Here is a 12,439-nt window from a genome sequence, read left to right on the forward strand (position 1 = left end):
AGCTAATTCACTTAGGTCCCGTTTTAACCCCCTCCCCCACTGTTTGGTATTTTTTGAGCAGTTTAGTAAAACTATGTGTACCTTCTCCCCTCTCTCTGTTTTTCTCTCACTGCCAAATTAAACACTCAAGCCATTGACCTTTACACTAGGTCCTGCACACAAGTGTTTTTTGCTATGTGTGCATGTTTCTTGTGCTCTTAAAAAGCATGGCAAATAGTGATACTGATAGAGATTTTAGAGGGTTAACTTCTCTAGTTTGAGAAAAATAACTGAAATTGGAACCAAGAGAATGACTGTTGTTCCCCTCAAAAAGAGGATAGGAGGGTCATTATGACAAAGTGACCTAAAGAGATTATGATTGGCAGAACATGTAGATCATAACTTTCCCAAAGGGAAAATTCCAGGATCTTGTATAACCAAAGTTGTGGGCCAGAAATATTTTGGGATGCAGGGCAGAATGACCTCCTAATTAGAGCTGGGACCATGCACCAAGCCTGTCATAATATGCCCAATAAGGAGGTGGAAATGACATACAGTGTCACATGGGTAACTTGTTTTTCTCACATTATTTAATGTGATTTTCTGGGTGTGGTTCTTTGAGAAACAGGATGGGAAACAAAGAGTGAACATTTGTATCCAAACTGAATCAATTGGCTTGTGTAATTCACTTGCTATGTAGAAATAAAGCCTCCAAATCCTTTTAAAAGGTCTGTGACTATTTGGCATTGCGTCAGTAAAAGAATCTGAAAATCTTTCCAACAATACCAACTACTGGAATATCATACCGTACCTCATAAACCTACACCACCTGCCTGGGACCAGAGTCTCCCAGATATTGAGCAGTCACCAGTGATGGTTGTAATTGGCCACAAGGGCAGTCTTGCATCTCTATAGTCTCTTTCCAGTTCTAGAAACTCCAAAGCGTGTCCCCCTGTGGCACCAGCAGTGTACTAAAGATGACATTTCAACCACTCATTATTTAAGTGTACTGAAGAGATCTACAGCTGATCTTCCTCTGTCTTGTGTGTCAAATGTATTTCATCTTGTACCACCAGTTGTATGGAACATTTGGACCATGTTGGCTTCCAGATGAGGTATTTTTACAGCATGGTTAGCAGCTCCAATAGTGCTGTTTATATATATATATATATATATATATATATATATATATATATATATATATATATATATATATATATATATATATATATAACAAGAATTTCAGTTCCTAGTATACATGGCAAATAAGGGGTATGTCATAATAGTCTCTGGGATTTTGGTGAGCCATAGCAACATGCTGGTAACAGATATGGAAACACAGCGCATGGTAATAGAAAGTCTCCAAGTTTTGTATGTGGGAATCAGCGTGTCCTTGGCTGGTAGAGGGAGTTCCTGTCAGTCAGGATGGCATCAGGCACAGAAAAGGCTCACTGCATTTTGGAGTACATGAAAACTGAGTCCATTATCATGGTTCAACAGCACTTTTGTGCTCAATTTCCTCTAGGGCTATGTTAAGGACAAGGTGTTTGTGCCACCCCTGCCCTGAGATTTAATGAACTTGAAACAACACATTACCATGGCTATCACTCAGGTGAACCAGGTAACACTGGTGCATGTATGGGCCAAACTGGATTACAGGGTAGGCATTTCCTATGTCATGAAGGGCAGACACATCCAGCATTGTAAGTTCAGTAAAAAAAAAATTCCATTACCATTAACTATATTACTCTGTCCCTTTCCTTTACAATGTAGTGGTACAATAAAAACCCAGGTAAAGGTAACGGTTCCCCCTGGCGTTAAACCTAGTCGTTTCTGACTCTAGGGGCAGTGCTCATCTCTGTTTCTAAGTCGAAGAGCTGGCATTGTCCGTAGACAGTTTCATGTGGCTGGCATGACTACACACCTAAGCACACAGAAAGTCGTTACCTTCCCACTGAGGTGGTACCTATTTATCTACTTGCATTTTTACAAGCTTTCGAACTGCTAGGTTGGCAGGAGCTGGGACAAGCAACAGGAGCGCACACCACCCCGTGAATTCGAACTGCCAGTTTTGCAGTCAACAGCATCCCATCACCATTATTAAAGTTGTATCAATATATATTGTCAGTCTTAAAGAAGATAACAGTGTCATAGACCTAATGTTATTCACCTTCTTGAAAGAGCTGTCATTTTGAATGACTAACAACACAACCTTGTTAGGATATAAAATGCTATTGTGGGATATGCTGAGTCAGGCCAATGACCTGTCTAGCTCAGTATTATCTCTCCTGACTTACAACAGCTTCTCTGGCAGAGGATTTTTCTAGTAAGCCACCTAAGATTCCCCAGAAGTATCAGAGATTGAATCTGAATCCTTCCAGTTGCAAAGCATGTGGCTTTACAACTGAGCAATTGCATCCAAGGGATCAGCTATAGCTGTGCATTTAAAGGTGTGTGGGTCAAAACATGGGTGTTGAGATAATTCCTATACCTGGCATTTGGGGAACAGCTGAAACATTCAATGCTCCTTATCACAAAGCCTTCACCTGCACATTTACCATGAGATACACAAACACTTGGACTCTGCAGAACCTGTAGACTGTCCGAATGAGAGATTGGGAATGGGGAGGACTGCAAGAGATGAACACTGCTAAATGCTGATATAACAATGGTCTATTTGTCATAATGGACACCTCCTGCTTGCCTTCCAATTGTTGTCAGCCTTGTGTGCTCTATTATGTGTGCTCTATTACTTCTTTCCTGTTTATTCTAGCACAGAAATGCTGATGTATATACTGCCCTCCTGAAGCAGCCCAAACATCTCTCTACTATAGCATTTTAGATTCCAACAGAAACTGGGAAGTTGAAAACTAGGGCATGAAGCCATCAGTCCTCTGTCATCTGGCCACAGAATCAGGTATTAAGAAGCATACTGTCTCTGAACATGAAGTTTCCAGATCATGATTAATAGTCATTGATTAGACCTACCTTCCAGGAATGTGACTTTATTAATTTGATATCAAATCTAAGAAGTTCACCTATATAGACAGATCAGGACTGTTCGATATATGCAAATGAAGAACAACTCAGTCATTCAAGAGTTTATCTTGCTAGGCTTATCCAGTTCCCCAGAACATCAGCTAGTCATCTTTTGGGGTTTTACCTTCATCTACACAGCAGCTTTAGCGGCCAATTTTGTCTTTATCATCACCATAAGCACTTGCAGCAAACTCCACACCCCAATGTATTTTCTGCTCAGTAATTTGTCCATAGCAAACATTTTTTGCATTTCAGTGACAATTCCCAAGATGCTCCAGGCTATGCTGGCTCCCACAAAGACCATCTCCTTTTTTGGCTGCATGACGCAGGTCTATCTTTTCTTATGGGCTTTGGGGATGGAGCTCTTGCTCCTCTCATTTATGGCCTTTGATCGCTATGCTGCCATCTGCCGACCCTTGCAGTACACAGTCATCATGAGGAGGGAAGTCTGCATTGGAGTGGTCATTGCAATGTGGGTGACTGCAATGATTAATTCAGCAGTTCACACTGGACTTGTGCTCCAGCTGTCCTTCTGTGACTCCAATGTCATCAATCATTTCTTCTGCAATCTGCCTCCTTTGCTGACACTGTCTTGCTCAGATACCACCCTCAATGAAATCATGGCTTATGCCTCTGATGCATTCTTCTCCATGGGTAGCTGTGCACTGACACTGACATCATATTTCTTCATTCTGACAACCATCTGTAGAATTCGATCCACTGAGGGGAAAAAGAAAGCCTTCTCCACTTGTTCTGCCCATCTCCTGGTGGTAACTTTTTTCTTTTGCACCATCATCTACACATACATCAGGCCCACCTCATCATCTTCTCTTAAAGAAGACAAGGTAGTTGCTGTTCTTTATTCAGTGGTGACCCCAGTGCTCAATCCTATCATATATTCTCTGAGAAATCAAGAAGTTAAGGAGGCGCTGAAGAAACTCACAGGTAGAACTTAACATATTTCTTTCTTTTGCATGTCACAATCATCTGTATATTTCCAAAATAATCTTTTTATAGGGTGTCATTTGATGGAAAGATATCAAAACAACAGCAAGTCCTCCCTTTAAGTCATTTCATTTTAAGTCATTTTGTTATAAAATTGATAAGGAAAAAAAGATTCTTGGCCAGGGCCACTGTCTGTGTGGAGTTTGCATGCTCTCCCCATGCCCGCATGGCTTTTCTCCAGCCTGGAAAGCTCATATTTCTTTATTATACACCTAGTGTTTAATATTAGAAGTGGTTTGGGTCTTCATTTAGAAGTTTGGTGATGTTTTTGTGACCAGAAATATGCTGTAGGAACATAACCCTTGTCCACATATATCAATTAGCCAAAGGCAACATTGGTTTCATTATAAGTAGATGTATTTGAAAATGTTGTTATTTTACATAGTGTAAACCCACTATGCTCTTTAAGACTAAGGGTCCTATCCAATCCAGCTATCCACAATTCAGCCCCGAGGTAAGGGAAGGTTTGTTCCCTTACCTTGAGGATGCATCCATGACTCCCCCCCCCACGCAGGATGCATGCTCCATTGTCCCGACTGCACCAATGCTCGAAAAGTGGATAGGATTGGGCCCTTAGGCTGTAAACCTATCATACTCTCCAGAAACAAACACCTCTAGTTATAAGTTACTGTCTATTCAACAGAGGAGAGTGAGAAACTCAAAAATGTAGCTTCTTTTGTCCTTGCTGTGTTGAGCTCCAGAAGAGTAGGCTCAAATTATAATTCTGATGAATGTGTTGTGGCTGAGTAGTTTAACAATGTTTATATGCTTGATCCAACTATTTGTTATTGTGTGATTCCTAGAGCTGCTGAACATTTCTGACTTTGTCATTGGCTAGGTTTGTTGCTATTGTTGTTTTAAGCCAATAAAGGTTCCATATATATGTTCCCTTACCTTAAGGTAAGTTGTTTCACTTGAGGTTGCAGTTTCCAAGAATCTATCAACAACTTTAAGTGAGGATCTGCTTTAGTTGGAAAAGTGTAAAAACAAGCCTTAATGTATAGTTTTAGGGACCTTATAAGCTTAAAGTGTAAAAAAGAATATTAATCATGATCAATCATTTTTATGTAATCAAGGGGTAAAAACTTTGGGTGGGTTTTGCTGGACTTTTTGTGTCCACTTCTTGAAACCAACCAAATTCTCAAGGTGCCTTCCTGAAGGGCATGTATCTGTCTGAAATGGAACTAATATAAGAATAAGCTGGTAGTATTTAAGAGGGAGATATGCCTCTGTGTATGTGGAAGGGAAGAAAGCAGAGCACGACTGACAGTAGCAGAATGAGGCAAGTAGAAAAAAGCTGGTTACACTTTTGAAAAAACAAGTTTCATCCCATATTTTTCCTTGTCCTTGTCTTGCTACTAATTGTCATTTGCAGATGCAACATGCGTCAGTAGATCCAAAATCCATGTCCCTGGGACAAATTCAAGAAATTTAACCATGTCAAGTGACCTGATTTATATGTGGTAGATGTGGCTAATCTGACCCAGAGTCATTTATTGCACCTCTCTCTTCTTTTTATACAAACTTTTACACTTTAGTGAAGGTCTTTTGACTTGCAAAAGCTATTAGTTGAGAATTATTTGGTCAACACTGGCCTAAATGTATGTTATAGATCTGTATGGTATAGATCAGGGGTGCTCAATACATCGATCACGATCGACCAGTCGATCACGAGGCAAAATGAGTCAATCGCAGGCTTCTCTCCTGTCCACGCATCCCTGGGAGTGAGCCCCATTGACTCTACTGGGGCTGACTCGTGAGTAGACCTGGAGAGGAGCCGCTGGCAGGCTTCTCTCCCATCCACGCATCCCTGGGAGTGAGCCCCGTTGACTCTACTGGGGTGACTTACCTTTCCCCTGTTTTTGCACTGGTATGTATGGAGATCTGCCCCCCCAACTTCCATCTGTTGGTTCTGTGTGCAAGGGGTTTTGCACTGGTCTTGCTGTGATGTCTATATAGAGATCTTCCCTCCCCCACACCTTTCCCCTGTTTTTGCACTGGTCTGTATAGAGATCTGCTCCCCCCCCCCACTTGTATTGAAATCGAGGAAGATCTGGTGAGGAGGTAGATGTGGTGTCAGCAGTGGCCCCTTTAAGGGTAAGGCCTGGGCATCCAGCAGAGTGTGCTGCACAGCTGCAGCCACTTGAAGGCAATAGGGCCCTCAGGGATATAAGAGCACCTGAGGCAGGAAGGGCTCCACTTATTTATGTGAGTCAGCCTTTTCCTACATGAAGATCATGAAGTCCAAGTACCGTTCCACCATGACTGATGAACATTTGGAAGTGTGCTTGAGGCTGGCTGTCAGCAGCTACTGTCCGGACTATGCATCCTTGGCTGATTCACTTCAGTGCAAGTCATCAAAGTAAACTCAAGTAATTACAAAAAATGTTTATAGTTAATTATGTTGTGTTGTGCAATATTGGCCCATGCGGTTATGCAAGGTACACCAACATACATTGTACACATAAATGTTATATGTTATGATGGCACGAACATTGTAAAAAAACTCTGGTAGATCTCTGGGCCTTGCTGGGTTTCAAAGTAGCTCTCGAGCCAAAAAAAGTGTGAGCACCCCTGGTATAGATGTATGGTATAGATCTGGGTTGTGTTCTCTGAACATTATGTGCCAAAGCAATTGTTCAAACAATTCAGCACCATGGACAGCTGCAGTGGAAGCTGCAGCCAAGCTTTATCTGGGCATGCTGGTTTGCTGGAGCAAGGGTCAGCTGCCCATGTACTCTCTGCAGTACAACCAGGAGGGAAGAATTGCATTTAAGAGTCACATTTATTGAATTAATGCCAATCTCAGCAACTCAGAGGGCCCTATCTTTCACTTCTCTTCCCCCCATTAGTGCAGGCACCTACCTTGGAGAAGAAATGACTCTCTGTTCCTCCCACCCTGACTCAAAGCTAATCACATACTAACAATCTCCACCTCAGTGCCATCCAATGGGTTGAGGAAACGAATTGCACTGCCTCCCCCTGTCCTTGCAACCACTGAGGTCAACTTTGCAATCCAAGACGAAGAAGTCACAGGCCAGAAGTCAGATAGCCTCTTCAAATTGGTTCTGATTTCCTCAACTCTTGCTTACCACACCAGCTCATTTTTCCTGTTCTCTGTCCCACACTATTCCACTATATCTACCAGCTGTGACCAACCTGGCTAAAAAAAAACAAAAAACACCACCACATGGAATAGCCAAGTCCAAGGTAGTTGAAAACTACCCTACCAATGACCAATTAGATGAGAAGCCAAACATTCTTACTGACCCTGAAGGTGAACAGGTGGAGGTGAGTGATATGGAGTCTATTGAAATATTGAAGCAAAATGAGTTGTCAGGGGTGAGGCAAGCCTAACACCTGCTACAAAGCCCACCCCCAAGCATCTTACATTCAATAAGTTGGTGTGGATCTTCCACTTTTGCCAGATTGCATGAGCGGGATAAGGCAAATATCTTAATCTTAGTGGCAGAGGGGCAGTATTGATATAAACTTTTCCTAGGGAATGTAGGCCTTTCAGGAACAAGAAAGAGACATACGCAACCTTTTAGTTGCAATGAAAACTATCTATCTGCAAGATAACGTGACTTCCCTTAACACAGTGTTCTTCAACCTGTGGGTTGTGATCCCAATGGATTTGCCACAGGATGTGGTGCTGGCGTCTAGCCTAGATGCCTTTAAAAAGGGATTGGACAAGTTTCTGGAGGAAAAATCCATTATGGGGTACAAGCCATGATGTGTATGCGGAACCTCCTGATTTTAGAAATGGGTCATGTCAGAATGCCAGATGCAGGGGAGGGCACCAGGATGAGGTCTCTTGTTATCTGGTGTGCTCCCTGGGGCATTTGGTGGGCCGCTGTGAGATACAGGAAGCTGGACTAGATGGGCTTGTGGCCTGATCCAGTGGGGCTGTTCTTATGTTCTTATGTAGGTGGGGAACTTATGCTGGATCCCAATCTCCATTCCCAGTGAGTTCAGAGCAGCTTCAAGGCACTCCACTCTCCTCAGACTTGTGCCACCTCAGGAGGTGGCGCAAGTCTGAAGAGACCCATGGGGCAAAGGCGCCTTACCCAGAGGTAAGGGGAAAAGTTTCCTCTTGCCTCTGGCTGAGCTGCCTTGGGCCCCTATCCTGCGCTGGATACAGCACAAGCCTCTTGGCTTGCCTGTTCCAGTGCAGGGTAGGATTGTGCCCTTAGTGACATTGACTTTCCTTTCTCATTCTCTCTAAGTAGGATCACTTGCAGAAAGCCAGTTATACAAAGCATGCTGTGAACTCTCTGCTAACAGATCCCTGAAGGACCTATTATAACTATAAGAAAATTTGCTGCATCTCTTCATCATATTCCTCCAGAGCTTAATCAAAGCACTTGGTTTTTGTCACAAGGGTAGAACTCAACTGATCACTTTGGACCTCCTAATGACATCCAGCTGTTGGTTTTTTAGAGACTAGGGATTTATTAAAGCAATTCCCATCTCATTAACTCTTGGGCAGTATTGCCCTATGAAACTAATCATGAAGTTTCACTTTTAAAAATAGTTAAAATAAGCAGATGATGATGAATTGAGCTCTAAGTAACAGTTTTATCATCAAATCTTATCCCCTCATCATGCTTCTTTAATACACAGGGAATGTAACTGTTCTAGAACCCCTCTACATTCCATATTTTGCATGAGTGTGACCATAATGTATTATCATAATGAACATGTATGCATGAGAGCAAATGAGCTGTCCTCCTAAGACTCCACAGGCCATGATGCTGTGTGCCCACGAATGGAAAACACATGCGCAAGAACATCTTAGAATTAAAATGAAGTGAGCAGCTAACAATATAAAAGACATAGCATTGGAAATGGAGCCAGATAAAATTCAAATAGGCAAGTAGATTTTCTGTAGCTGCAGACAGGGAAACCAATGTAAAAACTGAATTATGACCATGCCTTTTGCAAATGCTCATAATCTGCATATGAAGAAGGCTGCCCAGTAGGAATATGCTATGGAGTACTGTGCCCATTGACATCTATTTTGGTGTCTTCCTGTGATGTCCATGGCCAGGTTTCACCCTTCCTTGCCAGGGGGTGGCACTTCCTCCTGTGCATCAACGGCCCTCTCAAATTTACTGCACTGAGAAAGAAGACATTGAGTCAGGAAGATAGGCTGAGAGAGATGGTTTAATTTGGTTAAGGATTTTACATTCCTGGGAAGGCCTTGTTATGTCACAAGGACTCCCCCTGCTTACAGTCTTTAGGTTGAACTTTAGCACTGTCACTGCAGAGGGGTGATGCCTTCCCCCAGAGTTGCATGCATGCCACCCCACAGCTGGGGGGCCTCAATTGTTGGCTTGGTGTTGGTGGCAGCCCTTGGTCCAGCTGTGGGGCTCCCCAACACGGAGGGCCAGCATATCTGAAAACCTGATGAGGCTCCTGCACCCTCCAAGCAGGAATCTTCTCGTCTTGGAGCTAGTGGCCAGTTACCCCTGGTCAAGGCTTCTCTGACAGCTTCAGGGCCAGGTAAGGGCAGCTGGATGGGCCAGGGGCTGCTTTCGCGTCCCCAAGTGACCTTTTCCTAAGCCTGCCAGGCTCTTTATATAGCCAGCAGCCACTCCAGCCAGTCCCACCTGTTTCAGGCCAGCCTACAGCCTGTACAGTTCTTTTAGAGATTGGAGGAAAGGAGTACACCAAGCTAAGTGCAGGAATTGGTTTATTAAAGCACACAAAATAAAATAGACAGACTTACGTTTTTGTAGGATGGTGCAGGGGTATGGAGAAGGTCGAGGGTCATGAGAGTATTGGGCTAGAATAGGGAGGTTATATCGGGGGTGCTAATTGACCCAGACATATCACTCATCCGCCAATGAGGGGTACTCTCAGGCTGTTGCCGAAGGCCACAGCTGGTAATAATTAGCTGGGCAGAGAGATGCCTCTCCATGGCAGAGATAGCATGAGATGGGCCTGGTCTTTCCCTTTTCGCTTGGGCCCAAGTTCTCATTGTGAAGGGCAGGTACTGGCCTCAGCCGTTACACCACCCTTTCTGGCCATGTGACTATTATTATTATTATTATTATTATTATTATTATTATTATTAACAGTAATTATATACCTCTTTTCAACAAAAGTTCACAAAGCGGTTTACAGAGAAAAATCAAATAACTAATTGCTCCCTGTCCCAAAAGGGCTCACAATCTAAAAGATGCAAAACACCACCAGACAGCCATTAGAAAAGACACTGCTGGAGTGAGGAGGGCCAGTTACTCTCCCCTGTTAAATAAAAGAGGATCACCCACTTGAAAAAGTGCCTCTTACCCAATTAGCAAGGGTTGACTTGCACGTGTGACTAGTCAGATCTCATGAGACCTCAAGCCCTATTTCCCATGAGACCTCCTGCCTGGGGGCCAGATCCAGGCCATACTTGTTCTGCTTCCCTACTCCCGAGGAGCCCCTTACTCCTAAAGAGGTCCAGGTCACTGAGCCAACACTTCCCCACCACACAGCTTCATTTACTCAATTTACTCTGCTATCGGCCCTACATAGGATTGGGCTGTTACTTACCAATATTTTAAATCATTTAGGTCAACAAAAGGGGTTGTCATTCAGTGATTCATTAACCATTTTCAGATACTAGACCTTCAAATGGGACTAGCCACATATCAGATGCATTTCTTGTATCTCAGGAAAGGAAAAACCAATTTTCCAGCAGAATTCTTCCCATGGCTTTTGCACATAGTCAATCATACCGCTACTGGAAAGGTGCTCAGGAAACAGCTACATTATGGAGTACTTTCTCCCAGGAAAACAGTGGGCCCTCAGTATCCATGGGGGCTAAATTCTACAACCATCCATTGAGGTGGATAATGTGGATAAGGTGAATATCAAAATCTGTGGATATTGAAACCCATGGGCAGGTTTGTAGGAAGTGTTCTGAGGCCCGGGAAGGCCCATGGAGTAGGCCATTGGCCTTCCCCAAGCTCAAAATGCCTCCAGGACATGACCGGAAGTCATATCTGTGAACCAGAAGCAGCTCGTCATCACATCCAGGAGGTCTTCTGAGTCCTGTGCCACAGGCCTTCCCCAGCCTCAGAGCACCACCTGGCTAAGCGCCCATACACGCTCAAATCTGAGGATGCTGAGCCCACTGATAAGGAGCATGTGCACTGAGTTTCCTTCCCAACAACTAATTTACAAATCCAATTATAGGTTTTAATCACTGTCACATAACCTAATAAGAGGAAAAACCATTTGGCCTCGCAGGAATTTCTGGACCTGGGAACCCGAAGTAATTTTCAAAGCTCCTTTTCTACCCATGCCGTACTGCACAATGTTAGTAACCAATGAAATGGCAAGATAAAAATACATTTCATTGGCGGCATTAAAAGCATAGCCATCTACAACTGAAGCATCTACAGTGCTTAGACTTTCTAACGTGTCAAGACCTTCCTGTTTTTATTCAGTAAGATTTCTGGCCTATCTGAACACTATACCAGGAAAGCACAGTCTAAAGCAGGGGTGCTCAATAGGTGGATCGTGGAGCCCTGTCTCTCCAAACTGTTAATATGTCAGTTTCGTCTAGTGACTAGACAAAACTGACATATTTAGCTGACACTAAACTGACACTGAAACTGACACTTTAGCTGCTCTTCAGGCTCCATACATCATACATACATGGGGCTCCATACATTAAAGGGGGTGTCTGTCAGACGCTTCCTTCCCCCGGGTAGATCTCCGGGCCTTGCTGGGTTTCAGAGTAACTCTCGAGCCAAAAAAGTGTGAGCACCCCTGGTCTAAAGTATGTTTTCTCTGAAGTAACTCCATCTACATTCACTTGATCTTACTCCAGGTAGGTTTGCACAGGATTGCAGTTTAAGTTAATCAAGTCTGTTGGCTGGTTCCATCCTCCCCAACTTACTTCATAATAAGGGCATAGCAAGTTTGAGAATACTGAAGTAGAAAATTGGGGAAAGGTTTCTTCTTGAGCTGTTAATCTGTGATATGGATGCTTATTTAACAGAATAATATCCCCTCAGAACATTGTGGCTCCCATGGTGGCTTTACATTTATATATGTTAGCATTTATATTACAATACATTTATATACAGCAACAATTGTATATAAATACATTTATACAACAATACGTTTATATATGTTAATATATTTACATAATTTAATTGTTTGGGAGGATTGCAAGAAGTGCCCCAAATGTCTCCATATTGAACTATATTGACATTATTCAGTTGGTAGTTTCAACTCCTAGAATCCTCCCTAAGATAAAGGAACATTTGCACTGGGGCAAACCTCCACTACCCAATAGGTCTACTCAGACTTGAGCCAGAGAGTTTGTAGGCACAAGTCCAAGTGGCCCTAAGTAGCTGTATTGAGGCCAGGAAGGAAGGTTGAATATTGCTGCATGCTTCTCATGGCTTCA

At 43.1% G+C, this 12,439-nt stretch overlaps 1 protein-coding gene across 1 annotated transcript; it reads left to right on the plus strand.

Annotated features, from left to right (window-relative positions):
- The first annotated feature begins 3,047 nt into the window (after positions 1–3,047).
- Positions 3,048–3,974, plus strand: LOC136654335 (olfactory receptor 13G1-like). Its single transcript, XM_066631298.1, has one exon. The coding sequence runs from the start codon at positions 3,048–3,050 to the stop codon at positions 3,972–3,974; it is 927 nt and encodes a 308-aa protein (XP_066487395.1).
- Positions 3,975–12,439: the final 8,465 nt, after the last annotated feature.

This window comes from Tiliqua scincoides, chromosome 5, assembly GCF_035046505.1.
Source record: "Tiliqua scincoides isolate rTilSci1 chromosome 5, rTilSci1.hap2, whole genome shotgun sequence".
Lineage (NCBI taxonomy): Eukaryota > Metazoa > Chordata > Lepidosauria > Squamata > Scincidae > Tiliqua > Tiliqua scincoides.

Coding starts and splice junctions, on each gene's coding strand:
- LOC136654335 (XM_066631298.1), top strand. CDS start 3,048: ATGCAAATGAAGAACAACTCAGTCATTCAAGAGTTTATCTTGCTAGGC.